Genomic DNA, 27,976 nt, shown 5'->3' with positions numbered 1-27,976 from the left:
TGAATTTAGTAATAGTACGTTGAGTCTCTTGCTGTACAGGAATTTCCTGTTCGAACTGATTTGATTTTCTTTTAGGTTAAAAGAAACCTTTTTCTTTGATGCAAGCAGCTTATGCCATGAAGCGATAATACAGCGGACTATCTTGGAAGCTGTATTCCTGCTTGATGTGTTGGAGCACACCACCCTGTTGTAATCGCATCCCATAGAGTACAGCCTCGCCACGGTCCTGAGCTAAACCAACCTGCAGAAGCCACTCAACAAGTTCACAGCCAAGAAAACAGTCCACCATAGTCTTCTTTCCACACCTGAAAGTGAAAAGAAGAATTCACCCAAAGGATAGTTGTCTGTAAAAGGAGCCACAAGAAACAGAGGAGCAGACAGAACCCACACACAGAAAAATGACTGAATCAGGAATAATTTTGTTTTGAAGGTATTGTGGTTTGTGAGTCACCGAGCATCAGCAAAGGTTTGCCTAGACATTAACAGGAGGTAGCACAAGCTGATCACCAATCGGAAGGGCGGTGATTCAATCCCTGCACGTAAAGGTACCCTTGGGCAAAATACTGAACCCACTGTGTGTGCATGACAAAGTGCTTAGGAAATTTTAAAAAGCACTTGTATAATTGGGTGAATGTGGCTTTTTGTGTGCGTTGAGTGTCCATTAGAACAGAAAGACACTATAAATACCATGTTTATCATCAGTCTTTACCCAGAGCAGTGGTCAGTAAGACAATGTGCTCTCACCTTCTCTTTTTAACGATGTCATGAAAACACTGCTGCTTGTGGTATTTGGTGAACTGGGTGCAGGTCATCCTGATCTCCTCAGATAAATCACTCTGTGGCTGCTCTTCTTGTTTTCCATACCACAGACTGTATAATCTAAACACAGAACAAAATTAAATCAGTGAACACCGTAATATATTGTAAAAACACTGTGTAAAAACTCCTCAGAGTTCAGAGGAGAATGAACAGACTACTTTGAGGTGATAGAAAGGGAGCAACCAAGATATGCAGAAAAGCATCTTTGTATAAAAACTTTTGAATGTGCTTAATAATTTGGCAGTTTCATATAAAAGCCATTTACCTCTTCTTAACTGGCAGTAAAATCAAATGTTTGTCCAGCCCAAAAAGAGCAAAGGAGAGAAGTCCCTGTCAACAGGAAAAGAGAAGCATGACTTTAGTGCTGTGGGTGTGAGTATACAGTCATGAATAGGTAACAGGATATTTCTAACACAAACCTGTCCATAGTTGACCACAGCACAAAAGAAGAGCAACTCCAAGTAGAGTCTACCAGGATTGTGGTTAAAGAGCAGCCACACGCAGCTGGACAAATTCTGTGAAAACCGGATGTAAGAAGACCTTTGAACTAGAAATGGTAACTAACGCTGTTCACTGAACCAGCTTGTAGAACCAGCTGAGTGGGCATTCGTTAAAAGAAAAAGACATTTTAAGTGTTTTCTATACATATGTTAATGGGTTTTTTTTCATAAATTCATCTTTTTTATCTGCGGGAATTCCAAGTATCTTTTTCATGTAAGTTCTTAAAAAAAATCTACATGCCCCTAATACACTATTTCTTCATACAGTAATAAAAATATGTAACATTGAATGCAACAGTAAATATAAAGCCAGACACATGACTTTTCTAATGGGGTCTCTGAATGTGTTTCTTAAAGTCTTCCAGTGACAGGAGTTGGAAATTACACAGCTCAGCCATTTGTATCTGATTTGGTTCAAGATGCACTAAATATAATAATGCAGGCGGATGAAGGCTGACTTCATGTCACTGTAGAACTGAAAGGTGGTTGTTTACTCACAGCAAGCAGGCTGACAGTCAGAAGCAGACACATGACGGGCCACTTGTCTGTCTGCAACCTGTTGGAGCTCCTCCACTTGGACAAGGAGGCAGTCTGTGGACTCGCACCCACTCTCACACTGACCTGAGGGGGGCAGCAGCAGAACACAAATAGATAAATACAAACCCTTGTAAAATACAAAAGCATGCAGGTCAGTGACAGTATATACTATACAATATTACACATATACTATGACTTTTACTGTGAAAATGTCTCAAGCCTCCGTTTTTCAGGCTTTCAGAAGGTCTTTCAAAGTTTTTCTTTGGACATCGGTTGCTTTTTCCACTCCTTTTTTAGTCCCTGTACCTGGCCATTTTCAGAGAAATGTTTTGTGACCTAACACTCTACTATGAATCGGTCAAACACAAAAAAAGCACCAAATGGAAGGAATGACCCAGAGTTGTGCCTATGCTTAAAAGACAACTTGGCAAAGAAGTAATTCTGAAGGAAGTTAAACACGGAGAAAAGGCTGAGGTACGTCAAATTATGCAACAGATAGAGGGGTACAACTGTGACAGTCTACAAACCATGTGTAAAACATGTTGGAGGTATCGGGTTTGGAGCTGCATTTCAGTCAGTGGTACGAGGGATCTTGTAAAAACTGAATTACGAATGCTTGTGTTTCAATCAAATAATGGAGTCTTTTATTAAGCGGTTCAAATAGTTTCTCCTCATTACTTGCAGAACTGGTTTACATATACTAGAGTTTGTTGTTTACCAGAGGTGTGGACTCGAGTCACATGACTTGGACTCGAGTCAGACTCGAGTCATTAATTTTATGACTTTAGACTTGACTTGAAAAAATGTTCTAAGACTTGTGACTTGACTTGGACTTTTACACCAATGACTTGGGACTTGAATTGGACTTGAACCGGTTTACTTGAAAAGACTTGATATTTTACCCCAAATATAAAATTTAACATGCATATTATATAGAGATTGAAAATGTGACGTCATTCACGGGTAGAACCGCAAAGGATTCTGGGAACTCGTGGCAAGCGGTACTAGCGCACGCAGGCTTTCAATTAAAATCAGTTAAACAGCGATAAAAAGAAACACAAAAATGTCAAGAAGCTGTTGTATTATTAACTGCAATAGCCGGTCGCATGACAGCCACGGGAAGCCGACGGGTAAAGAGATCGGTTGTTATCGGATTACGTCGTTGAAGAGAAATTGTTCGAGCCATGTTTCCGAAGTAACAAAGACGCGACGGATGGCCTGGATTGCAGCCATTCAAAGATCAAATATAACGTCCCAGAACCCTCCAGCTCACAGGTTAGTCTGCTCCAAGCATTTACACGAAGGTCAGTGTTTTTTAGTAGTTAATACGTCATTTTTCTTAACATAATTGGTGATATAGGTTACAAGCAAGTCTGACGCTGAACAGAAATTGTCGCGCTATGCTCCTTTATTTATTGTGCATAAATAGTGAATTGTCCTGACACAATATTGCGTTTCGCTTCTGTTATTATGGTACATTGACAAAAACATATACTTTTATTCACAGGATAAAACAGGTTTTTTGTATCACTAATTGCCCAGTGCGATTACAGACTGCGGTAAAGTGAGCCGTCATTTGTGAGCCGCGGTCAAGCCAGCCGCCTCCTATCCGCGCGGTGATTACAGCATACAATATTGTTGTCACTGCTACATTTCTGTAACGCTACCAGAAATTATTTCCACTACTAATTAATTACCGTTGAGCTCAAAGGTCCTATTAATAAACGGTTAAGGAATGTGTATTTATGAAGACGATTTGTGAGACTGGTAAACTTATGATACGTACGATGGTCTTTCGTTCTACACGGTGCATTTCAAGGTCCTGCACCCATCCGTCGGTAAACTGTACCTGGGCTTGTTGCAGTGACCTGAAGTTACTAAACTTCATGAGTGTATGCACTCACTCCAAGAACCGTATAATTATAAATATGCATATAAATATGCTAAGATGAGATAGCTGACTTCATCTAACTAGCAAATGTTGTCCAGGCTACGTTGGTGATACAGTTTTTTTTTTTAATGTGTATGATATTTTTGTCATGCGATTTTAAAGCTGGTCCTACAACCGCATCCAAGAATAACATGCAGCTTATCTCAGAACTGTCGGTGAAAATTATTCTTGGAGCTAGGTTTAATTGAGCTGCATTTTAAAGAGGTGCAATTTCACAATTTGTGTATATTTTCTAAGTTCACTATTTTGTCATGTGTTGAGAAAAACACAGATTTTAAAATTACATGGTCTAATATTTACATTTAGCATAACTGCAACATTATTTTTTCGTTTTTTTTTTTTTAAAGACTCGAAAGGACTTGAAATTCAAAGTTTCAGACTTGTGACTTGACTCGGACTTTTACACCAGTGACTTGAGACTCGACTCTGACTTGCCTGACATTACTTGAGACTTGACTTGAGACTTGAGGATAAAGACTTGAGACTTACTTGAGACTTGCAAAACAATGACTTGGTCCCACCTCTGTTGTTTACAGTGGAACTATGACCATGACTCTCGCATTTAGTCAAAACAAAAGCACTGCATGTAATCTGTTCTTTTCTCACATTCCTTTCTTTGCCTGTACAAGCGAGTAATTTTGTGGGTGATATGGAATTTTAACAAATCTGAAACTTACTGTCATTCCTCTGAGGAATGATTCTGTGTGCATGTATATATTGTCCTTTGGTAACTGAAGACCATTTCTACTTTAACTGAAATTGTTTTTGATGGGAATGAGTTGAATGCCACAGACAAGTTGAACTGTGTTGAACTTAAGTGTAGATGACCTGTAGATAAGGTCTTTATTTAGTGCCTCAGATATTCAGTATCCATTAATCTGACAACGTCCTAACTGTTGACGATTTCAGACTAATGAAGCCAGCAGCGTCTGTTAAAGGTTTCCTGACAGGACGCACCTTGATCTCTTGGTGGGGGGTCAGTCTCAAACACGGTCTGGTTTTCGGGTTCATTTTCAATCAAAGGATCTTCTGGAGAGTCAAATGAGTTCACCTCTTCAGTTTGGACATTTTGGGCCCAGCTTCCTCTGCTGAGACACACAAGAGAGCCTCCTCCCAGGAATATGCTGAAGGCAACTACAAATGTGGTGCAGATTATCTGAAAGAAAACATCCAAATTGTATACAGGTTTTATTTCATTATCTGTAATTTCATGGCAGAAAACAGGAAAATGACTTCCCCTGGTATTATTACCTGTGCTCTGCCATAGAAGAAAGCTGCATCAATGACTCCAAACATTTTTTCCCCACAAATGAGCAAAACTGCAGTTATTAAAGCTGGAATCCTGCAACCATAGATAAATTCAAATTCAGTCACAGTATTAAAATATAAAAACCAGGTCAATGGGATTACCCTGAACAACGTGCATGACACTTGGTTGCAGATATACATTTTTTTACTATTTAATTTTAAGTGAGTTGGTGTCATGCAAAATCACATTATATTATGATATATTCATTCATTTACATTGTTGATTGCATCATGAATGTCAGTCTAAACCAAAGTGACGTGTTTTCCAGTCTGTGCACATTCCTCTTACCCCCAGCCCGCAATGACCAACATGCCCGGTGAAACTTTCAGATCCTCAGACTTCAAGAGCACAAGTGAGAGTGCTATCAAACCTTAAAACAACAAAACATCAATTTCAAAATTTGTAGTCACACTACAGATACATCTCACCAGTATGAACCAACATGAATTAGTTCAATGTAGGTTTCCTGTGGTAGATGGTAGTGTGCGTACCTGGCCATATAAAAGTGCTGTAGAGTGAGGTACATAATAAGGTGAAAGTCAGGACCTGACCAATGAAGTTATTTTCCTTCACTACGAAGTTCCACAAGATCATCCCAATGCAAGTCAGAACCTACAGAGAACAAAATAACAAATACAGGTACTTAGTCATTTTTGAATGCCCACAGGTGAGTTCCTTCATATAGATATGATTTATATGATTTACTTAATCATTAGACATATTAGACATTAATGGTGCTATTAGTTTTTCATGAATGCAATACCATGCTTACCTGTGCAAAGAAAAGGTTAACTGTAAACAAGTGAGGCAGCCTTTTGATTTTTTTACTTAAAAACATGACGGCAATAGTCCACACCTGTGAGAGAAAACATGGATTGTAAACAATGCACTATTTTAACCACAGACTTTAGCAAGAATAGTACACAACAGTGTTAGTTGGTTGTTTTTTGTTTCCTGAGGAATGTAAATGGGAAATTACTGAGAACTATGAAACACATGACTCAAAAAAGTAAACACTGTGGGCGAACAGTTAAAGCGAAGAAAAAAACGTTATGTTTCATCACTGCAAATATTATGTCAGTGCAGAAATGAGTTTCAAGTTCTTTTAAAGGTTTACTAATAGGCAAAGAATGAGGAAGTAAGTCTGCAAGTCAGTAAAAAATCTGTGTAGTTAAAAATGCTGAAAACAGGACCTTTTAAGATTCGTTTTCCAAGGTAGTTCAACCAGGTGTTTATCTTTTTACTTTTCCTTTATTTGTCCCAGGTGATAATATCAGATAAACATGAGATCTTGATATGGAAAATAAAGTGATTGAAAGCCCTGCGAGTTATTAAGTGGACTTAGTCTTCACAGAGACCTTAGTCAAGCTAAAATAAAAACAAACAAACATAAAAATATAAAAATCAGATGAAAACAAATAAACAATTACCCAACAACTAGCTGTGGATGGATGTGAATCGTTAGCTGCTGAAATGAAAGCAAAACAACAAAAGATATTTTTGGAAACGTAACCATTGGATGATTAGGTCTTAAAAGGCCTGAGTGCTTGTGTGCCCTAGCTTTGCTGTTCCTAGGACTGCACTATGCCGGATAGTGATGCTGGAGTCACTCACCCAAATTGGGAGTCATTGACCCAAGTGCTCTGGTTACCACAGGCACCACTGTTGCCTTCACCCTTCACCGCTTCTCCAACTCTTTTCTTTGCTCTTAGTATTTCTAAAGCATATAGGGCTCAGAAGTGGTTATACCAAATTTGCTAACAAATTATAATATTATGGATAATTCTATCTCTGCATAAATAATGGGACAGCATGTTTACACTCACAGCTCTGAATGACAAGCTTTGTGTTTGCTGGGATTAAAAGTTACTTACCTATGAATGAAGGTACGGAAACTGAAACACAGGCAGCTTTTGTGTAAATATGTGTGATAATACGACAGAATGTTAGTTCCCAGTGGAGAAGTTAGAGACCAGTTCAAAGGATGATAAAAACCTAAAAAGCTGTGAGATGACACAAAAGTATTGATAATGAACTGTTTCAATTTAAAGTCAATTCAAAGTAGCACAGAGTAGAAGAGCTTTGTTCATATGATATAATCAACAGATCACAAAAGAAGTTTAAATAATTCAATCCTTCATCAATAATTGTATTTTTTACTATTCTTGACCTCTTACAGACTCTAAAAGTCGTCAAATGAAAAAAAGAAAAACAGTTAAAGATCAAATAGGTTGCCATATATCCTTTTACCACAACTTACACTGTGTCCAAAAACTTGAGTTGATTAAATGTTTACAGAGTAAGTTAGTGTAGAGGTACATCCTGTATTTTCACTATAACAAAAGCTTCACTATGAAAAAGCATATCCTGCGTCATTCAAGCACAGAAAGACTGAAACCTGAAACCAGAAATGCAAATCCAGAGCAGATTTAGCTGCACCAACATGTAATGTTGATAAACTGTCACAAAGGGAAACTATTTCCATAGACCTTGTTTCTAAATTCCATCAGCTCACCAGGAATTCAGCTGGTATTGCAACACAATAGCTGGACTGTTCACCCGAATAAGCAAATTAAATTGAAAGACTGACAGAGTTTTTGGGCAAGATGTAGCCATTTTGTAGTGTGAAAGATCAAAAGTAATTGGACAAAGAATAAATGAAACATGTCATATAGCACTTGGGCATTTTAGCCACAAGAGAGCGCTGGCTGTCCCGCTTACAGTACATGTAAGGGATGGATCTTTTTAAAAATGTATTTATTTGTTCTTCTGAGTTTATTAAACCTTTTTGGCTAAGTTAATGCCTTCAGTACAACCTTACTCTCAGTGTCTAAATCGTGTAAATATGCAAATGTAAATGGTTGTTTGCGGTTCTTAAAGGAGAGACATTGTAATTACATTGGACATACAATGGCAATAAACTCATTCATTTATTCAATGTAGCTGAAGTGGTGCAGAACTAAATGAGAACCCCATGAACACAGTGTATCATCATGAGTTTTAGAACAAAAACACTGTGCTACTTGGTTGATGGCTATTCACATTTTCCTCTTCTATAGGTGGATATCGTAACATCTCAAAGCAGTGTAGCATCACAATTAAGATGGGAACATCCACAAATGAGGGCCTATGAATGAAGTAAGTGCTGGTGGGATGCATTTCATCTTCTCACCTGCAGCCACAATGGACGATTGCAGGAGCTGGGAGAGGAAAAGGGTACTGGTTAATGAATAGCTGCACCGAGGGGAAACTAAGATAACATCAGGACAATGGTTTTATGGTCACCACCACTGTTTATGCATGCTATGGTTTTATTTACAGAAGGTCATATCACTGCAGAGACAATGACTAATATCCTGAGGGATGTGGATATGGCATCAGGGCATGCTCATGACCACAGGAAGTGTGCCATCTGTGGTGCTCACAGAACTTCGATCTGCCTGAGGTGCAGTACTTGAGTTCAACCCAAGCACTTGAAGCACTCTTTGACTCCAGCTACCAGCAGGGATCTCCTTGGTTCTTCTTTGTATTCCAGGTCTTTATTTAAACTGTTCATCTTCAGCGGTTGTGAACCTGTGAAAGTAAATGATGAAAGCTAAAAATGTTTAAATTAATTGGGCTGTTAAAGTTTTTTTTTTTTTTTTTTTTAGAATTGCCAAAATGTAAAAGCATAACTTGGCTAAAACGTTCTCACCTTTATAGCAAGTTTTATTTTAGATTTGACAAGACATCCACTTTTACTAATTTACTGAATTAAATACTCAGTGTGGTGTTTTTAATGGATGTGCCCCTTGTAATAAACTTGAATGTAAAACAATGACTATACTTTGCAGACATTTCTAACAAACCATGTTTCTAATAGAATCACAGTAAAAACCTTTGAAGTATATGAGTGCTCAAAGTCTCATTTTTCATAACACAATCTGAACATTTTGGGAGCATTTCCACTGCACAATGAATTCAAGCCCACAATTTACCAAAATATGTAACTCGGCCTTTGTGGTCACTAGTTGCTAAAAGTGTGCACCTGGATCACAAAAGGTATAAGGTACTGTAGCTTATGAAACATGGAAAAACAACTTCTACGTGGTGTCGTCAATCCAGATTTTCGGGTGAACTTGTTTTTAAGTTCTGTTCAGAAGGAAATGTCTGTTTACTGTAAAAACAGAGGCCCACATCTACATGCAACCACAAATCGATTCCACAGTTTGACACTAGACTCTTTTTTTTTAAATCAGGCCTTTAAAAAACAAACAAAAAAACAACCAAAACCTTCTTGTACAATGAACTAGTATGAAACAACTGAGTAATATTCAAAACCATTGTTCATAAAATTGATCAGAGTGAAAAATTCATAAATGCCACATTATAAAATGCAGGTTTAAGTTTTCGCTCAATTGTTCAATAACAAATTCATGAATACACGAGTTAAGGTTTGGTAATAAACCTTTTATTTTATTAGCCAATGTGTGATGATACACATTATATTACAGTAACTTAGATATTTACATACATTCTGTTAATATCAGAGTTAGAAAATTAATTAATTTGCTTGTTTACCTGAGAGAGGGGGAAAAAATAACTGCAGCATCTTAAACTTCTAAAACAAAACCCATTTTCAGGTGAAGACTTAGATTTTCTTGCTAACGTTTACTTTTTTATGTGGTTACTGAAATGGACAAACAAAAGCAAGTAAAAATGTTGATCGAACTGGACAGTTGCTGTTTGTTAAAGCTGTATGAATAATGTACATCACTGTCAAGACCTGTTCAAGTACAGGTTTCCAAAGCAACGATACCTTTGCTTCATGCGAAATTAATAATTAACTGGTGAAATGTGAGTCCTTTCCCTTTATTTATTTGGCAAAATAAAATATTCTTGATAAGAGTGAGGAAACACAAAGGTGTCCTAGTAGATCAATGACTGGATTAAGCAGAGGAGACTTTTTTTTCCCCCCCCTCACACGCACTTTTTTTTTTTTTTTTTTTTTAAATGAGAACACCTCTTTGTGCTTCATCACTCACAGAATGGCATAAAACATACAAATAAAGTGTCCCGCACTCCAAAACAAAAAAAGAAAAGAATCTACTTTTGGAAGCTTCTTCCCTTGAATCACAATCCCAGTGAAGTTCCAGTGTGACACATACAGTATACACCTACACACCTTAAAGAATACCTCTTCTCTGTAAACATCCATCACAATCTGAAGCCTGACCTGATTTTCCTGAAGTGTGTTGCATTAAACAGTAGGCGAGTCACAGCTTTTTCACATAGTCAGGAATTATTCGGCTGCTTTTAAGTTGTATCTCCTTTTGATGTTGCCTCCAAACAATAGATTTGGATGAATAGGAATATATGTGCGGCTCATGTTCAAGTTTTAGCAATGTGGCTTTGACACAGTGTCTCAGAAATAAACTTGTCATTTTGGATATAGAGACTGAGGTGGTTATTATACACTCCTCCTTCCCTTTGAGACAATCTACACACAGCTGCCTTTTTTTTTTTTTTGCATTAAAGGGAACAGTACATCGAGTCTTTTGCTGTACAGGAATTTCCTGTTTTGACTGAAATTTCTTTTAGGCTTTAAAAAAAAAAAAAAAAAAAAGCAGCTCATTTTTTAATGCAAGCAGCTTATGCCATGAAGCAATAATACAGCGGACTATCTTGGAAGCTGTATTCCTGCTTGATGTGCTGGAGCACACCACCCTCTTGTAACCGTGTCCCGTAGAGTACTGCCTCGCCACGGTCCTGAGCTAAACCAACCTGCAGAAGCCACTCAACAAGTTCACAGCCAAGAAAACAGTCCACCATAGTCTTCTTTCCACACCTGAAAGTCAAAAGAAGAATTCACCCAAAGGATAGTTGTCTGTAAAAGGAGCCACAAGAAACAGAGGAGCAGACAGAACCCACACACAGAAAAATGACTGAATCAGGAATAATTTTGTTTTGAAGGTATTGTGGTTTGTGAGTCACCGAGCATCAGCAAAGGTTTGCCTAGACATTACTGGAAAACGCATTTGTCATCAGTGTTCAACCAGAGCAGTGGTCAGTAAGACAATGTGCTCTCACCTTCTCTTTTTAACAATGTCATGAAAACACTGCTGCTTGTGGTATTTGGTGAACTGGGTGCAGGTCATCCTGATCTCCTCAGGTAAATCACTCTGTGGCTGCTCTTCTTGTTTTCCATACCACAGACTGTATAATCTAAACACAGAACAAAATTAAATCAGCGGACACCGTAATATAATGTAAACATAGTCTATTGTGCATTTGCTATATTCATTGTACACTCACTGGCTGCTTTGTTAGGTACACCTGTTCAACTGCTCATTAACCCAAATGTCTAATCAGCCAATCACATGGCTGTAGCCTAGTGCATTTAGGCACGTAGACATGGTCAAGAGAACAAGCTGAAGTTCAAACTGAACATCAGAATGGGGAAAGAAAGGTGATTTAAGTGAATTTGAACGTGGCATGTTTGTTGGTGCCAGACAGACTGGTCTGAGTATTTCAGAAACTGCTGACCTACAGGGATTTCCTTCACAATCTGCTCAAAGAAGTCCTGCCGTTAATTAATGCTTCAATCTTAAATATGATCAACTCATCTCTAATAATCGGCTATGTACCACAGGCCTTCAAGCTGGCTGTAGTTAAACCTTTACTTACAGTGGGGCAAAAAAGTATTTAGTCAGCCACCCATTGTGCAAGTTCCCCCACCTAAAATGATGACAGAGGTCAGTAATTTGCACCAGAGGTACACTTCAACTGTGAGAGACAGAATGTGAAAAAAAAATCCATGAATCCACATGGTAGGATTTGTAAAGAATTTATTCGTAAATTAGGGTGGAAAATAAGTATTTGGTCACCTCAAACAAGGAAAATCTCTGGCTCTCACAGACCTGTAACGTCTTCTGTAAGAAGCTTTTCTGTCCCCCACTCGTTACCTGTATGAATGGCACCTGTTTGAACTCATCATCTGTATAAAAGACACCTGTCCACAGCCTCAAACAGTCAGACTCCAAACTCCGCCATGGCCAAGACCAAAGAGCTTTCGAAGGACACCAGGAAAAGTATTGTAGACCTGCACCAGACTGGGAAGAGTGAATCTACAATAGGCAAGCAGCTTGGTGTGAAAAAATCAACTGTGGGAGCAATCATCAGAAAATGGAAGACATACAAGACCACTGATAATCTCCCTCGATCTGGGGCTCCACGCAAGATCTCATCCCGTGGGGTCAAAATGATCATGAGAACGGTGAGCAAAGATCCCAGAACCACACGGGGGGACCTGGTGAATGACCTGCAGAGAGCTGGGACCAAAGTAACAAAGGTCACCATCAGTAACACACTACAACGGCAGGGAATCAAATCCCGAAGTGCCAGACGTGTTCCGCTGCTGAAGCCAGTGCATGTCCAGGCCCGTCTGAAGTTTGCCAGAGAGCACATGGATGATACAGCAGAGGATTGGGAGAATGTCATGTGGTCAGATGAAACCAAAGTAGAACTTTTTGGTATAAACTCAACTCGTCGTGTTTGGAGGAAGAAGAATACTGAGTTGCATCCCAAGAACACCATACCTACTGTGAAGCATGGGGGTGGAAACATCATGCTATGGGGCTGTTTTTCTGCCAAGGGGACAGGACGACTGATCCGTGTTAAGGACAGAATGAATGGGGCCATGTATCGTGAGATTTTGAGCCAAAACCTCCTTCCATCAGTGAGAACTTTGAAGATGAAACGAGGCTGGGTCTTCCAACATGACAATGATCCAAAACACACCGCCCGGGCAACAAAGGAGTGGCTCCGTAAGAAGCATTTGAAAGTCCTGGAGTGGCCTAGCCAGTCTCCAGACCTCAACCCCATAGAAAATCTGTGGCGGGAGTTGAAAGTCCGTGTTGCTCGGCGACAGTCCCAAAACATCACTGCTCTCGAGAAGATCTGCATGGAGGAATGGGCCAAAATACCAGCTACTGTGTGTGCAAACCTGGTAAAGACCTATAGTAAACGTTTGACCTCTGTTATTGCCAACAAAGGTTATGTTACAAAGTATTGAGTTGTATTTTTGTTATTGACCAAATACTTATTTTCCACCCTGATTTACGAATAAATTCTTTACAAATCCTACCATGTGAATTCATGGATTTTTTTTTCACATTCTGTCTCTCACAGTTGAAGTGTACCTCTGGTGCAAATTACTGACCTCTGTCATCATTTTAGGTGGGGGAACTTGCACAATCGGTGGCTGACTAAATACTATTTTGCCCCACTGTAAAAAGCCACCCAGCTGTCTTAGCTAATTATAGGCCAATCTCCAACCTTCCTTTCATATCAAAAATCCTTGAAAGAGTAGTTGTCAAACAGCCAACTGCTCATCTGCAGAGGAATGGCTTATTTGAAGAGTTTCAGTCAGGTTTCAGAGCTCATCACAGCACAGAAACAGCTTTAGTGAAGGTTACAAATGATCTTCTTATGGCCTCTGACAGTGGACTCATCTCTGTGCTTGTCCTGCTAGACCTTAGTGCAGCATTCGATACTGTTGACCATAATATCCTATTAGAGCGATTAGAACATGCTGTAGGTATTAGAGGTACTGTGCTGCAGAGGTTTGTATCATATCTATCTAATAGACTCCAATTTGTGCATGTAAATGGAGAGTCCTCTTCACACACTGAGGTCAATTATGGTGTTCCACAGGGTTCAGTGCTAGGACCAATTCTGTTTACATTATACATGCTTCCCTTAGGCAGTGTCATTAGAAGACATAGCATACATTTTCACTGCTATGCAGATGACATCCAGCTCTATCTATCCATGAAGCCAGATAACACACACCAATTAGTTAAACTGCAGGAATGTCTTAAAGACATAAAGACCTGGATGGCCGCTAACTTTCTGCTTCTTAATTCAGATAAAACTGAGGTTATTTTACTCGGCCCTGAAAATCTTAGAAATATGGTATCTAACCAGATTCTTACTCTGGATGGCATTACCTTGGCCTCCAGTAACACTGTGAGGAACCTTGGAGTCATTTTTGACCAAGACATGTCCTTCAATGCACATATTAAACAAATATGTAGGACTGCTTTTTTCCATTTGCCCAACATCTCTAAAGTTAGAAATATCCTGTCTCAGAGTGACGCTGAAAAACTAGTTCATGCATTTATTACTTCTCGGCTGGACTACTGTAATTCATTATTATCAGGATGTCCAAACAACTCCCTGAAAAGCCTTCAGCTAATCCAAAATGCTGCAGCAACAGTACTGACAGGGATGAGAAAGAGAGAGCATATTTCTCCTGTATTGACTTCCCTTCATTGGCTTCCTGTTAAATCCAGAATTGAATTTAAAATCCTGCTCCTCACATACAAGGTCTTAAATAATCAGGCCCCATCTTATCTTAAGGACCTTGTAGTACCATATCACCCTATTAGAGCACTTTGCTCTCACACTGCAGGCTTACTTGTTGTTCCTAGAGTATTTAAAAGTAGAATGGGAGGGAGAGCCTTCAGATTTCAGGCCCTTCTTCTGTGGAACCAGCTTCCAGTTTGGATTTGGGAGACAGACACTATCTCTACTGTACAATATAAAGCGCCTTGAGGCAACTGTTGTTGTGATTTGGTGCTATATAAATTGAATTGAATTGAACAATCATCTTTAAGGTCCGAATGGTCTGTAAAAATATCCAGTAAGCAGCAGTTCTCTGGGTAATAATGTCTTGCTGATGTCAAAGGTCAGAGGAGAATGGCTAAACGGATTCAAGCTCATAGGAAGGCAAAAGTTACTCAAATAACCACTCACAACCACCAAGATTTGTGAGAAAGCATCACTGAATGCCCAACACATTGAACCCTGAAGCAGACAGGCACCAATCTTGTCAGCTAAGAACAGGAAACTGAGGCTACAATAAACACCAACTCACCAAAATTGGACAATTGCGAGTTATTTGCTGCCACATTCAGATGGCAGAGTCAGAATTAGACAAAACCACCATGAAAGTATGAGTCAATCCCGCTTTGTATCAAAGGTGTACGGTGGTGCTGAAGTAATAGTGTGGGGGATATTTCTTGTCTTTCGGCTCCTTACTACCAACTGAACATTGTCGCTGAACCTGGTGGAATGGGAGATTTGCGTCATGGATGTACAGCCGACAAATCTGAAGCAACTGTGTGATGCTATTATTTCAGTTTGGAGGAAATCTCTGAGGAATTTTTCCAGTGCCTCGTTAAATCTATGCTATGAAAAATTAAGGCAGTTAAGAGGACAAAAATGAATCCAACCTAGTAAGGTGTAACTAATAAAGTGGCCAGTGAGCATATAAACCAGCAGGTAAATTTGATTTACCTGCATAAGACTGAAAGCAGTTCTGATGGGAAAAATAAAGTCCAACTTTTACTAGTAAGGTGTACCTAATGAAGTGGCCAGTAAGTGTCTAAAAATGTCTGAATGTGCTTTATAATTTGGCAGTTTCATATAAAAGCCATTTACCTCTTTTTAAACGGCAGTAAAATCAAATGTTTGTCCAGCCCAAAAAGAGCAAAGGAGAGAAGTCCCTGTCAACAGGAAAAGAGAAGCATGACTTTAGTGCTGTGGGTGTGAGTATACAGTCATGAATAGGTAACAGGATATTTCTAACACAAACCTGTCCATAGTTGACCACAGCACAAAAGAAGAGCAACTCCAAGTAGAGTCTACCAGGATTGTGGTTAAAGAGCAGCCACACGCAGCTGGACAAATTCTGTGAAAACAGGATGTAAGAAGACCTTTGAACTAGAAATAGTAACTAACGCTGTTCACTGAACCAGCTTGTAGAACCAGCTGAGTGGACCTTCATTAAAACAAAAAGAGTCCCTCCCTCGTATGCCTGCAGTGAATAAGTGAGATCAAATTATATGTTTTAAAACTGGCTTCAGCAATAAGGAAAAGCTTTTAATTTAAGCCCAGAATCAGTAATTTCTCATAATATACGAAAAGGAACTACATGGCAGCTGACACATGAAAGTATACCAAAGCATCTACCAGCAATACCTAGTATCTTTTCTTGTACTTTCAGTTTTTTAATCTAGATGTCCCTAATACACTATTTTAAGATTTCTTCGTACAGTAATAAAAATATATAAAATTCAATGTAACAGTAAATAAAGAGCCAGACGCATGACTTTTCTAATGGGGTCTCTGAATGTGTTTCTTAAAGTCTTCCAGTGACAGGAGTTGGAAATTACACAGCTCAGCCATTTGTATCTGATTTGGTTTGAGATGCACTAAATATAATAATGCAGGCGGATGAAGGCTGACTTCATGTCACTGTAGAACTGAAAGGTGGTTGTTTACTCACAGCAAGCAGGCTGACAGTCAGAAGCAGACACATGAGCACATGACGGGCCACTTGTCTGTCTGCAACCTGTTGGAGCTCCTCCACTTGGACAAGGAGGCAATCTGTGGACTCGCACCTGCTCTCACACTGACCTGAGGGGGGCAGCGAAACAAATAAGGAAATAATTAAACCTGATAAATTACAAGAATATTCAGTTTGATGCTCATATACTATAAAATGAACTAAATCCTACTGCTTTTTGAAGTCTCACAATAAAAACACTAATGTCAGTTTCTTATCAGTGCAGTACCTGCTTGTGTGGCTGGTGTGCTGCTCATATCTGCACTGATGATCATGTCAGGCAGGGGCTGGGTTGGTGCACAGTCACATACGAGGCATGCTGATAAAGTAAAAAGAAATATTTGGAAGCAATTCTCAGCTTATCTCATTTTACACAGGATGCAGATATTCAATAAAATACAAGTTCCAGGAAAGTAAGTAAAGTACTTTCACTGACTATGAATAATGCATATGAAAATACAGTCCCCCCAAAAATACTAGTGACAAATATTTTTGCTGATACAACACAAGTACTTACAACACAAGATAATAAACTCTTGTATTGAATCATTCAAACAGTTTCTCTTCACTACTTGCAGAACTGGTTTGCAAGTTTGCAATAATGTGTCTTGCTTACTGGAACTATGACCATGAATCAGTGGCATGTAGCAAAACAAAAGCACTGCATCGAACTTGTTCCTTTCTGACACTCCTTTCTCAGCATTAACCAGCTTCCTTGCTGTAGAGAATTGTGTCTTCAGTACGTCCTTGGGGAAAAAAGATTTTTTTTGTGTGTGTATTTTGCTTTTTGGTAACTGCAGAGACTTTGTCTACGTGATTAACTGAAACCTTATCTGAGAGGAAGGGGTTGCACTGTGCGGCAGTATACTGTAGAAAACTAGTAGATAAGGGTTAATTTGAACTTTGGATTTCCAGTCCAACTTGGCTGTAAACAACTGACATCTCTATGTGCATGCTCAAGTCTTGATCAGGAGATTTAAATTATAACATCTCGCTTCAGACATCTGGCAAACCAGAACGCACCTTGATCTCTTGGTGGGGGGTCAGTCTCAAACACGGTCTGGTTTTCGGGTTCATTTTCAATCAAAGGATCTTCTGGAGAGTCAAATGAGTTCACCTCTTCAGTTTGGACATTTTGGGCCCAGCTTCCTCTGCTGAGACACACAAGAGAGCCTCCTCCCAGGAATATGCTGAAGGCAACTACAAATGTGGTGCAGATTATCTGAAAGAAAACATCCAAATTGTATACAGGTTGTATTTCATTATCTGTAATTTCATGGCAGAAAACAGGAAAATGACTTCGCCGGGTATTATTACCTGTGCTCTGCCATAGAAGAAAGCTGCATCAATGACTCCAAACATTTTTTCCCCACAAATGAGCAAAACTGCAGTTATTAAAGCTGGAATCCTGCAACCATAGATACAACAAATTCAGTCACAGTATTAAAATATAAAAACCAGGTCAATGGGATTACCCTGAACAACGTGCATGACACTTGGTTGCAGATATACATTTTTTTACTATTTAATTTTAAGTGAGTTGGTGTCATGCAAAATCACATTATATTATGATATATTCATTCATTTACATTGTTGATTGCATCATGAATGTCAGTCTAAACCAAAGTGACGTGTTTTCCAGTCTGTGCACATTCCTCTTACCCCCAGCCCGCAATGACCAACATGCCCGGTGAAACTTTCAGATCCTCAGACTTCAAGAGCACAAGTGAGAGTGCTATCAAACCTTAAAACAACAAAACATCAATTTCAAAATTTGTAGTCACACTACAGATACATCTCACCAGTATGAACCAACATGAATTAGTTCAATGTAGGTTTCCTGTGGTAGATGGTAGTGTGCGTACCTGGCCATATAAAAGTGCTGTAGAGTGAGGTACATAATAAGGTGAAAGTCAGGACCTGACCAATGAAGTTATTTTCCTTCACTACGAAGTTCCACAAGATCATCCCAATGCAAGTCAGAACCTACAGAGAACAAAATAACAAATACAGGCACTTAGTCATTTTTGAATGCCCACAGGTGAGTTCCTTCATATAGATATGATTTATATGATTTACTTAATCATTAGACATATTAGACATTAATGGTGCTATTAGTTTTTCATGAATGCAATACCATGCTTACCTGTGCAAAGAAAAGGTTAACTGTAAACAAGTGAGGCAGCCTTTTGAATTTTTTACTTAAAAACATGACGGCAATAGTCCACACCTGTGAGAGAAAACATGGATTGTAAATTATCTATTATTGCAAAGACAAAGACTTTACCAGAAATAGTACACTAGTGGTGACTGGTTGTTCATTTTCTGAAGAAAGTAAACGGGAAATTACTGAGAACTATGAAACACATGACTAAACAACAAGCACTCTGAGGGAGCAAACTTCCATCAAGACAGTTTATTCTCTGGGCAGTATCTACTTTTAAGCAGATAGTATTATATCTCGAAGAAAAACATTTTTGTGAGAGTAAGTAATAGATACTAGGTAGTAGGTAATTTATAACCTGAGCTTATTATGTAACATTATACAAGAGTATATTTCTAACTTAATAGGCAGCACATTCTCTTTTCTTTAAAGCTACAAAGGTTTTATCTTTAAAACTTTTCTTTCAATGTGAAAAAAGGCAGATGCCAAGTAAAAAGTGAGATCACAGGTCTAATGTGAAATTTGGATGCAAACTATCATTTGACATTTAGAATTCACATATAACAGTATCATTTCCTGTTGCCAATACAAACAAAGGCAGCAGATATGCAGGCATACTTTTAAAGATAAAGGGCATTTTTTGAAAGTTTGACCTTGGATAAGTGATCAAAGGTCCAAGATAACATGGTATTTAGAATCCCCATATGCCAATATGTAGTCAGTACAACATATTGGCATATAGGGGTTAAGGAGCAGAGATGAGTATATGGGTTACACGAAAAACTTCCAAATCTTCAAATGATTGTTCCATACAAATGTGGCACACTTTGACCATGTGACCCCACTCTACACTCCTACAACACTTCCAAAAATGTAATCTCCTTGGTGGATGTTTAAAAAAATGGAAACATTGAAGGGAAACAATAAAAAAAGAAAACAATGTTGTTTAATCATTGCAAAAAGATAATCGTGGCAACAAGTTTCAGGTTCCTTAAAAGATATATCAACAGGCAAAGAATGAGGAAGCAACTCTGCAAGTCACTAAAACATCTGTCTACTTGCATATCCTGTTAGTGGCATAGACTTTTAAGGTTAGTTTGCCAATGTGGTTTAAACATCTACAAAGACTGCCTGCATCTCTAATTTACTTGTCCTGAATGGTAGAACATCAGAGCAGATAAACAGGAGATGAGTATTAATAAAGCTGACCTTAAAAAGAAAATACAGTCAGTGAGCGCCCTGTGCGTTATTAAGTAGAGGCAACTTTGAGTTCACTATGACCTTAGTTCCCATCCACTGAGATACATTTAAACAGTGATCAGCTGATAAAGAATAGATGATTAGTCAACTAGCTGTGACTCACCAGTGCAACTAAGCTCACGATGCTTATGTTGAAACTGACGTTCTGCAGTGAATTCATTAAACGCTGAGGATCCGTCCAACGGATCGTGAGTAACCAGGCAGAAACATACATTATTGGAGCTGAGAGGAAAGTGCTGATCACCATCCCAGCAGTTACCTGTCAGGAATCAGAACAAAGAAAGCATGCACAGTGAGTTAGAGAGAGAAAGCACAAGGTAGATGGTATGTTGGCAGGAAGCTGTAAAGAACTCACAACTTCTAGCTCTGCGTTATAATAAACGGCATAGATGGCCACACTCGGTGCAGTGGGAAACACTCCATAAAGAAAGGCGTAATCAGAGAGGCTGGAGTGGTTCAAAGTGCTGGTGTTGCGTTTGTCCAACAGATCCACCATGTCCTTACAAATCAGGGGCATTAGTAACCTGAAAGCCAAATCAAGTCATGTACCATTACCTGAAGCTTTATTTAACACTGATGTGAAATGCAGTGTAACTATACAAACTTTACATGCACTGACTAGCATGCTGTGCCTGAGACTACTTAATATGTCATCTATTTGATAACAGCTTTTGGTCAGAGAAAGGTCTGACTCATCTAAAGCATCAGCACAAAACAACATGGTGGGAGCACTTTGAAAAGCCTGAACATGCTGACTCTCTCTAAACTTCCATAGTACACCTCATAAAAATAAGACAAGGTTGTCTGATAACACTAATATCGCCCTCTTCTAGAAAATCAAGTGCAATAAAAATCTAAATTACTTCCACTCACAGTTTTGCTGTAGTAAGTAATATCAGTGTCACCACTGTAGATTTGGTTAATTTCCCCAACTGGCCCACCATGGACAGGCCCAGGTAGAACAGAGCTGCTCCCCCGAAAGAGTTAGCCAAGCCATCCACAAACTGAGCCATGAAGACGGGAATGGTTTGGTGCAGCACAAAGTGGGCAATGATGCCGATAACAACCATAAATACTATGGGGTTCTTTATGACCTGTAAAACTACAACTCCCACAATCACTACTTTGCTCTGTTGATGGTTCCCCTGATCCTTCCACTTCTGGATCTCACAGAGGGCAAAGCCGATGGGATTGAGAAACATCAGGGACACAGGTGCCACCAGGTAGATATACTGGAGGTACTCTGGATATGTACTCTGGTACAGGGCTTCAACTGTGGATGAAGATAAAGCAAAAAAAATAAAAATGATGAAGAAATGTGTAAAAGGTTTAAAACAAAACCGAGCTGGATACCTACAAAATATGGAACGCCAGGACTGCCATAATGAATTAATTAAATACACCATTAAATAATTAATTAAATGTGTCAATAATTAATTAAAATTGGAATTAATTAATTAAATAAATAGTTATGACACATGTAATTAATTATTGACACATTTAATTAATTATTTATGTATTTCACATTTTAATTAATTATTGACACATTTAATTAATTAATTATTGACACATTTAATTAATTATTTATGTATTTCACATTTTAATTAATTATTGACACATTTAATTAATTAATTATTGACACATTTAATTAATTATTTATGTATTTCACATTTTAATTAATTATTGACACATTTAATTAATTATTGACACATTTAATTAATTATTTAATGATATATTTATTTATTTCATTTTGGCAGTCCTGGCGCCTGGCTCTCGTCATGAAATAATTTTATCTGTCAGCCTCACCCATCAAACTCAGGGGGCGGGGTTAACGCTGCCCATGCAGCTTCTCTAACATTTGATTGGTTGCCGTGCAAAGTAAGTCAAAACAGGTCGATCCTAGATAATCGATTGCTTGTGTAGACTTGGGGCAGCCAGTTATCCCAGAATGCAGATCAAATCACAGGCCGTTTTTCTGTCACCAGCTACACTTTTAACAGTGTTTTAGCCGCGAATGTCGCGCCGTATGTCTGGTCAGGTTGTCAACATAGAACATGTTTGCAAAAGTGCTCAGATGTTTTCAGAGATTTCACTAGCTCTGCTAACAGTTAGCATGCAGAGCGCACCGAGGGGGTACATTAACCGGTTTGTTTACATATTCCACTCTCCGTGTTCCACATGTTGCATTCGCAGATTCTCATTTTCACCGAACGATCGTCTCTTTCCGCCTGGTCTTGTGTCTCTGTGCTTCTGTAACATAAAGAACGAGCTGACATTTTTCTCACGAAACCAGCGATCAGCTCAGCAGACCCTCAGTTTACCTGCATGCATCCTCCTCCTCATCTGTCAGCTGTTTAACACCTGCTGCTAATTCAAGAAACACGCCTAGTTACCTGGTGATAGTCACAGTTTAACTGCACAAGATAAGTAAATATAGTATTTTCCCCGAGCGCAGAGCTGCTGGAGCTTGTTTCCTTACAGAGCACTTTATAGGCGAGCCAGCTTTATCAGCGGCTGATGTCCAATCACCAGCACACAGCTTTCAAACCTCAGCTGAGTTTTAGCTCTCAGTGGTTAAACGCTGGACTTCATTCACTCAGGTTCTGTCTGTCGGGTCACGTTTACTTCGCTGTTTTATTTACAACTGAGCAAATCGGTTTGGCTGAGGTTAAAGTTACGTTTCATAACTGCATAGTTTCACAGACGTTTAATGGTTCACTGGCACATGTGTTAGACTGAACTATCATCTAAATATCATCTGTTTTTTAATAGTTATTCAACTGTATTCTAAGCACCAGCTGTCTGTTAGAATGTGATTTTTTTTTCTCTCTCTGTTGGCAGAGGTATAAAAATGCGCAGGAAAATCTGACGTGCATGGCAAACTTCACCGACGATATTTAGGGAGGAATAAACACACATCAAACATAAATGAACCATTTGCCTGTCTCCATAATTGAGAGCATTTTCTCTTCTTATGTCAACACTCTCTCTCTCTCTCTCTCTCTTTTTTTTTTTTTTTTGCTTTTTCGGTCATGTTATGTTTACCTGTCAAAGGCTTGTTACAAACTATGAAACACATTGTGCAGACTTCTGGATGTTAGAAGAAAACGAATACTGCTCATGAATGAGACTAAAGGCAGGAAGGTGTCCTTTAAAACTAAACATGTTAATAGGACCTCCCTGTTTATATCATAGTTTAAGATATAGCACGTGTATTTCAGTAATAGCCTGCTGAGGCCACTATACGTGCTGGCCTCATATCAAATGTGAAGGCAGACTGAGTCTATGTTTGACGTTTGTTTATATCTAATCTTCCTTTTCAAACATTTAAACAGCAGCGAGTCTGCAGCTGAGGGAATACAAATTCAAATTGTCGGAACAGGTTTGCTCGTTTCTTGGATTCATTTGGTGATTTATTAAATGTATAACTGTTATTCTAATCTGCTGCTGAGTCTCTTACACTTTTCTTTATGCTGTATATTTTCACGTCTCTGGAATAGTTGGCAGTTAGATAGTCAGCTGGGAAACTTTGTGTTAACTCATGGAGCTGAGGATATCGTGGATATGCTGACCTCGCTGCGTGGTGTACAGAGCGAGGTCAGCATGATTAATATTCACAATAAAAATATTAGCCGAACATCATGAAGTCTGTATGTGTTTCATAGTGTCGAACAACCTTTGTACAGTTAAAGCCAGCAGTTACTACATGACGGAAACACCAACGTTATCTCTTTTATGTGTTTATACACAGGTCACGCTGATTACTGAACAAAAACCCAAAGATCAGATGTTAAACAGATTTATTTGCTCTCTCTCCTCCTTAAACATGTTTTTAATGTTAGTTATAATTCAGAATTGGCGACTGAAACACGTAGGACACATAAGAACATCAGGAAATAAAACACCGATAAATATAACCTCAGTAAAAGAAGTCAGCGGGGGTTACTACAGCTGTGTACCGGGGCCTGCGCTTTGTCGGTGGGATTGCTTGCGAGGCGAGCGGGTCTATCCCACGCTTTGCCGTGAGACTGGGACGACATCTCCGAAATCATCGAAACACTTTTGCAAAGAGGCTGTATCTTGACAAACCGACCAGACACATGAAGATTAAACCACTACATTCTCGGCTAAAAAAATATTAAAACGGTATTTGGTGACACACAAACAGGGTTTTTCAAAGCTCAGTTCTGTTAGCTTCCATAAATAATTAATTAAATATGTCAATAATTAATTAATTAAATGTGTCATTAATTAAAATGTGAAATACATAAATAATTAATTAAATGTGTCAATAATTAATTAATTACATATATCATAACTATTTATTTAATTAATTAATTCCAATTTTAATTAATTATTGCCACATTTAATTAATTATTTAATGGTGTATTTAATTAATTCATTATGGCAGTCCTGGCGTTCCATAACAAAATGTTATACAGTAGTTTGTAGTAAAATTAAGAAATGTGAGTGTGCTGCATCATGAACAGGTGATCATAACTCCTATCACTGCAATAGCTTGATTCTATTTCTGACTTTAAGCATAAAGCAGAAAATCAGGCTTAATCTGAAACATCCCAGAAGGAAGACAGTGGATGGAAGTGCTGAAGTGAGTGCAAAACAAAAAGCATCTCTGGCCACGTAAACATTATATAATTAAATATTAAAGATATACAGTTAATGCTAGTCAGTTAATTTGAACTTAAATTGACTTTTTCAACTGGGTGCAGTTTTGATTCACATTATATCTACCACTCTATTTATTTATTTATGGATGAACTTGATGTGAATAAAAGAAAAGCCGCAAAAGCAGTGATATCAAAATCTGTTTCTACAGAGGGTTGTGCGGTCAGCTGAGCGCACCATCCGCTCCGAGCTCCCTGACCTGCACTCAATCTACAGCAGGCGGTGCTGGACCAAGGCCAGGAAGATCGTGAAGGACCTCAGCCATCCCAACAACAGACTGTTCTCTCTGTTGAGGTCAGGAAAGCGATTCCGCTCCCTGAAGACCAACACAGAGAGACTGAGGAGGAGCTTCTTCCCGCAGGCGATACGGTCTCTCAATCACACCACCACACAGTACTGACCCACACATATGGTTCTTACACACACACTGGACTTTCTGGACATTGTTTTTGCACAACACTGGTCACTATATTCTTCATTTCCAGTTAATACTTGTACAGCTGCTGTTATTGTGTATATATTTATTTATATTTAGATTTCTTCATACATTCTTATATAGTTCTATATTGTGTATTGTGTATTTTGTTGTACAGTTATTTTATTTTCAACTTTAATTTATATATTTTATCTTATTCTTCCCAGTTAAATTTACCCTTCATTCTAATTTGTGTTGTACAGTTATTTCATTTTTAACCTTAATTTATATTTTATTCCTTCCTAGTTAAATTTACCCTTTTTAATTTTGCATATTTATTTCCTATCTTATTCATAGCCTTTCCTTTTTTTGTTTTCTTTAGGTCACGAGTAGTTGTCCAAGCATTTCACTACATATCGTACTGTGTATGACTGTGTACGTGACAAATAAAATTTGAATTTGAATTTGAATTTGTTTGCTAACAAATAATAAAATCCTGGGGAACTGAACTCTGAGTATGATGGATGGGCAAACAATGGGACAACATGTTTACACGTCACAGCTCTGAATGACAAGCTTTGTGTTTGCTGGGATTAAAAGTTACTTACCTATAGGGTATCCCAAAGCAAAATCATTGCTTTGGGTAGCAAAAATTGAGAAGAGCCCAGCCTTACTGTAGCGACTGACGGGGCTGGCTACTATCAATGTGAGGATGCAGACGAGGAAGAACACGCACACTTTGGCGATGAGGATGCTCCAGAGAAATGGCCAGATGACATTACCAAAGTCCAGCAGCACCATGTTCTTGAACAACAGTGCTGGAAGAGCAAACTTGGAAACAAAACTCCCCAATCCTTTGGCCTGGGTGGAGGTGATAATGTTTGCCCTCCCTGCGATGTACCCGCACAAAATGATCCCAAAGCATTCCAGGAGAGCCGGGAAGAGCCTGTCGATGGACATGCTGGAGGACAGGGCAGAGGAGTCCAGCTCCTCAGATGAAAAGTTGAAGCTGCGGCTTCTTTCCGGTGCCTCCATCATTATGTTGACCCTCCCTCTGCCGCCAGCTGTCATGTCTGGTTTGCCGTAACGTTAATCCCCTCCTCCTCACCAGTCGGCACTGTCAGTCACTAGAGACACTGAGGAAAACTTTCACTTATAACCTTTAAAATCACCGGTTCAGCTGTAATCTCATTACACACGTAGAGCTAACTACGTCAGTTAACCGAAATAATATCGTATATTAACAAGACTGCTTTTAGAGAGGTTTTAACGTTGTTTACACATAGTTAAAAATCACTGCAACCGATATAACTTGTATATATCTTTTTAATAATGCAGTCTCACCTGTCTGGCAGCGGTTGAGCACCCATGCGCTAGTCATATTTAGGTAGCCGTCAGTTAGCCAGCGAGCTAACGTGAAGCTGGAGGCAGATACTAATCAGAGCTTCTTACCGATCCAAACTTCGCCTTCCACCTTTACTAACTTCTTAAAAATAACTTGACACTAGCGCTCTTCTTACTGTTACGTGACCGCGTTGCTTAGTATCCAACCCACAAGTTTCATTAGCCATGATTTGTCAACACATCTCAACCAATCACTTTTCAAGATAGTGAAAAGAGGCGTGGCGTAGCGCCTTCTTTCTATCCTTTTCGAAAACAACGTAAATACGTATAAGAGACGAAAGATGGCGTAACTATGACCACTTATTTCCGCAGTGCTGACAGACAGGCTTGAAGGATGCATTTTAACCCAAACATAAACTTAGTAAAAGTTTAGTTTACCAGACGCCTACCTAAATTTAAACTGCTTAAAAACTTTAAAGTCTGGAAAGCCCCTGTACGGGGAAATTCAACCGCCACCTCACAACAGCCAAGTATGGTAGAGTATCGTCTACAAGTCACATGACCAATCATCGCTACGAAAGACTGAAGACTGTCTTAAATGACTAAAAAGCATTTAAATGCTAATTTTCAATTAAGCAAAAGTTTTGTGAAAAGGGTGTATCTGCATGTTATGCCAAATTATAGTTTTAAAAAGGCTTTAATCTAAAAATGACGAGAACCACAGTTATCATCATAAAAATGATGACAGTGATGGAAAATGTTAACATTCAGCCCTTCTCACGTGCTGAATGGAAGGATCCTGTTTTGTCTCCATATAATCTTTTAATACAAGATATACTTAACTGTACGAGTTATCTTTTGCATGAAATGTTCTGTCTTCTGTGATCATAAATCTTTCTGTGTTTTTTGTTATTCTTGGTCACGAGCTATGCAGACTTTTGTTGCAGTTGCATGTTCGTCAGAATGGTGAGTGTGGTTCAAGCTGTCAGGAAGGTAGATATAACTAAAACTATCCCTTGTAACAACCAAGGTATGTAGAAAAGCGTCTCTGAATGCACAATACATTGAACTCTGAACCAGATGAGAGCCATTCCTGTCAGCTAAAACACTGAAAAACATGCAGGTGAAAAATCTGCACCAACTGTGTGACGCTGTCATGTCAACATGAACCAGAATCACTTAGGATTGTTTCCAGCACCTTGCTGTGGACCCAGTAGCAAATTGTAAAGCAAGGAACAGGGGAGAACAACATCTCTAGTATTACATTCAAATGAGCACAAAGCATGGCAGTATCATTTATCTGGGATGTGGGAGTATATCAGGGAAATTAAAATGTTGATATACTCTCCCAAGTATCTTAACTGTGGAATGCACATTTTATACAACCTATAAAACCCAGAAATACCACAAATTTAGTCTCCTGTGTGCCCACAGAGTTAAGTAAAAAAGTTAGCTAATGCCTGTGTCACATGCACCTGTCAAATAACTGCTGTGAACTGAGGAGCCAAGAGCTAAGTAAGCATGTAAAAGCACATTACAAGTAAAAGTGGACAGGTACAGAATCTGCATTAATATTTGAATTTCAAATAGAGAGTTGAC

General features: G+C 38.8%; 2 protein-coding genes across 2 annotated transcripts; both read right to left on the bottom strand.

Annotated features, from left to right (window-relative positions):
• Window positions 1-106: 106 nt before the first annotated feature.
• LOC146616206 (lysosomal cholesterol signaling protein-like) lies at window positions 107-5,959 on the bottom strand. Its single transcript, XM_085375052.1, has 10 exons — window positions 5,889-5,959; window positions 5,608-5,728; window positions 5,405-5,486; window positions 5,059-5,149; window positions 4,765-4,963; window positions 1,818-1,940; window positions 1,239-1,334; window positions 1,085-1,149; window positions 745-879; window positions 107-305 (listed from the first exon to the last, which is right to left on the bottom strand). The coding sequence occupies exons 5-10, from the start codon at window positions 4,816-4,818 to the stop codon at window positions 110-112; spliced, it is 669 nt and encodes a 222-aa protein (XP_085231178.1). The 5' UTR covers window positions 4,819-4,963; window positions 5,059-5,149; window positions 5,405-5,486; window positions 5,608-5,728; window positions 5,889-5,959; the 3' UTR covers window positions 107-109.
• Window positions 5,960-10,741: 4,782 nt separating this feature from the next.
• On the bottom strand, window positions 10,742-26,554 carry LOC146616205 (lysosomal cholesterol signaling protein-like). Its single transcript, XM_085375050.1, has 16 exons — window positions 26,378-26,554; window positions 25,642-26,169; window positions 20,806-21,205; window positions 20,288-20,456; window positions 20,036-20,191; window positions 18,655-18,738; window positions 18,374-18,494; window positions 18,171-18,252; window positions 17,826-17,916; window positions 17,532-17,730; window positions 16,738-16,827; window positions 16,449-16,579; window positions 15,756-15,851; window positions 15,602-15,666; window positions 11,186-11,320; window positions 10,742-10,943 (listed from the first exon to the last, which is right to left on the bottom strand). The coding sequence occupies exons 2-16, from the start codon at window positions 26,102-26,104 to the stop codon at window positions 10,748-10,750; spliced, it is 2,478 nt and encodes an 825-aa protein (XP_085231176.1). The 5' UTR covers window positions 26,105-26,169; window positions 26,378-26,554; the 3' UTR covers window positions 10,742-10,747.
• Window positions 26,555-27,976: the final 1,422 nt, after the last annotated feature.

The sequence above is a fragment of the Diplotaxodon limnothrissa genome, linkage group LG16, assembly GCF_057381915.1.
Source record: "Diplotaxodon limnothrissa isolate DT_005_m linkage group LG16, D_limnothrissa_male_GT1.1, whole genome shotgun sequence".
In the NCBI taxonomy this organism is placed as follows: Eukaryota; Metazoa; Chordata; class Actinopteri; order Cichliformes; family Cichlidae; genus Diplotaxodon; species Diplotaxodon limnothrissa.
Note: the sequence above shows the minus strand (reverse complement) of the source record. Positions and strands in the feature narration are given on the sequence as shown.

Coding starts and splice junctions, on each gene's coding strand:
- LOC146616206 (XM_085375052.1), bottom strand. CDS start 4,818: ATGAACCCGAAAACCAGACCGTGTTTGAGACTGACCCCCCACCAAGAG. Junction 1,335..1,817: donor TGACTGTCAGCCTGCTTGCT/GTGAGTAAACAA, acceptor CGGTTTTCACAG/AATTTGTCCAGCTGCGTGTG. Junction 306..744: donor GACATCGTTAAAAAGAGAAG/GTGAGAGCACAT, acceptor TTTCACTTTCAG/GTGTGGAAAGAAGACTATGG.
- LOC146616205 (XM_085375050.1), bottom strand. CDS start 26,104: ATGACAGCTGGCGGCAGAGGGAGGGTCAACATAATGATGGAGGCACCG. Junction 18,495..18,654: donor TTAACCTTTTCTTTGCACAG/GTAAGCATGGTA, acceptor TGTTCTCTGTAG/GTTCTGACTTGCATTGGGAT. Junction 17,917..18,170: donor TTGGTCATTGCGGGCTGGGG/GTAAGAGGAATG, acceptor CTATGGTTGCAG/GATTCCAGCTTTAATAACTG.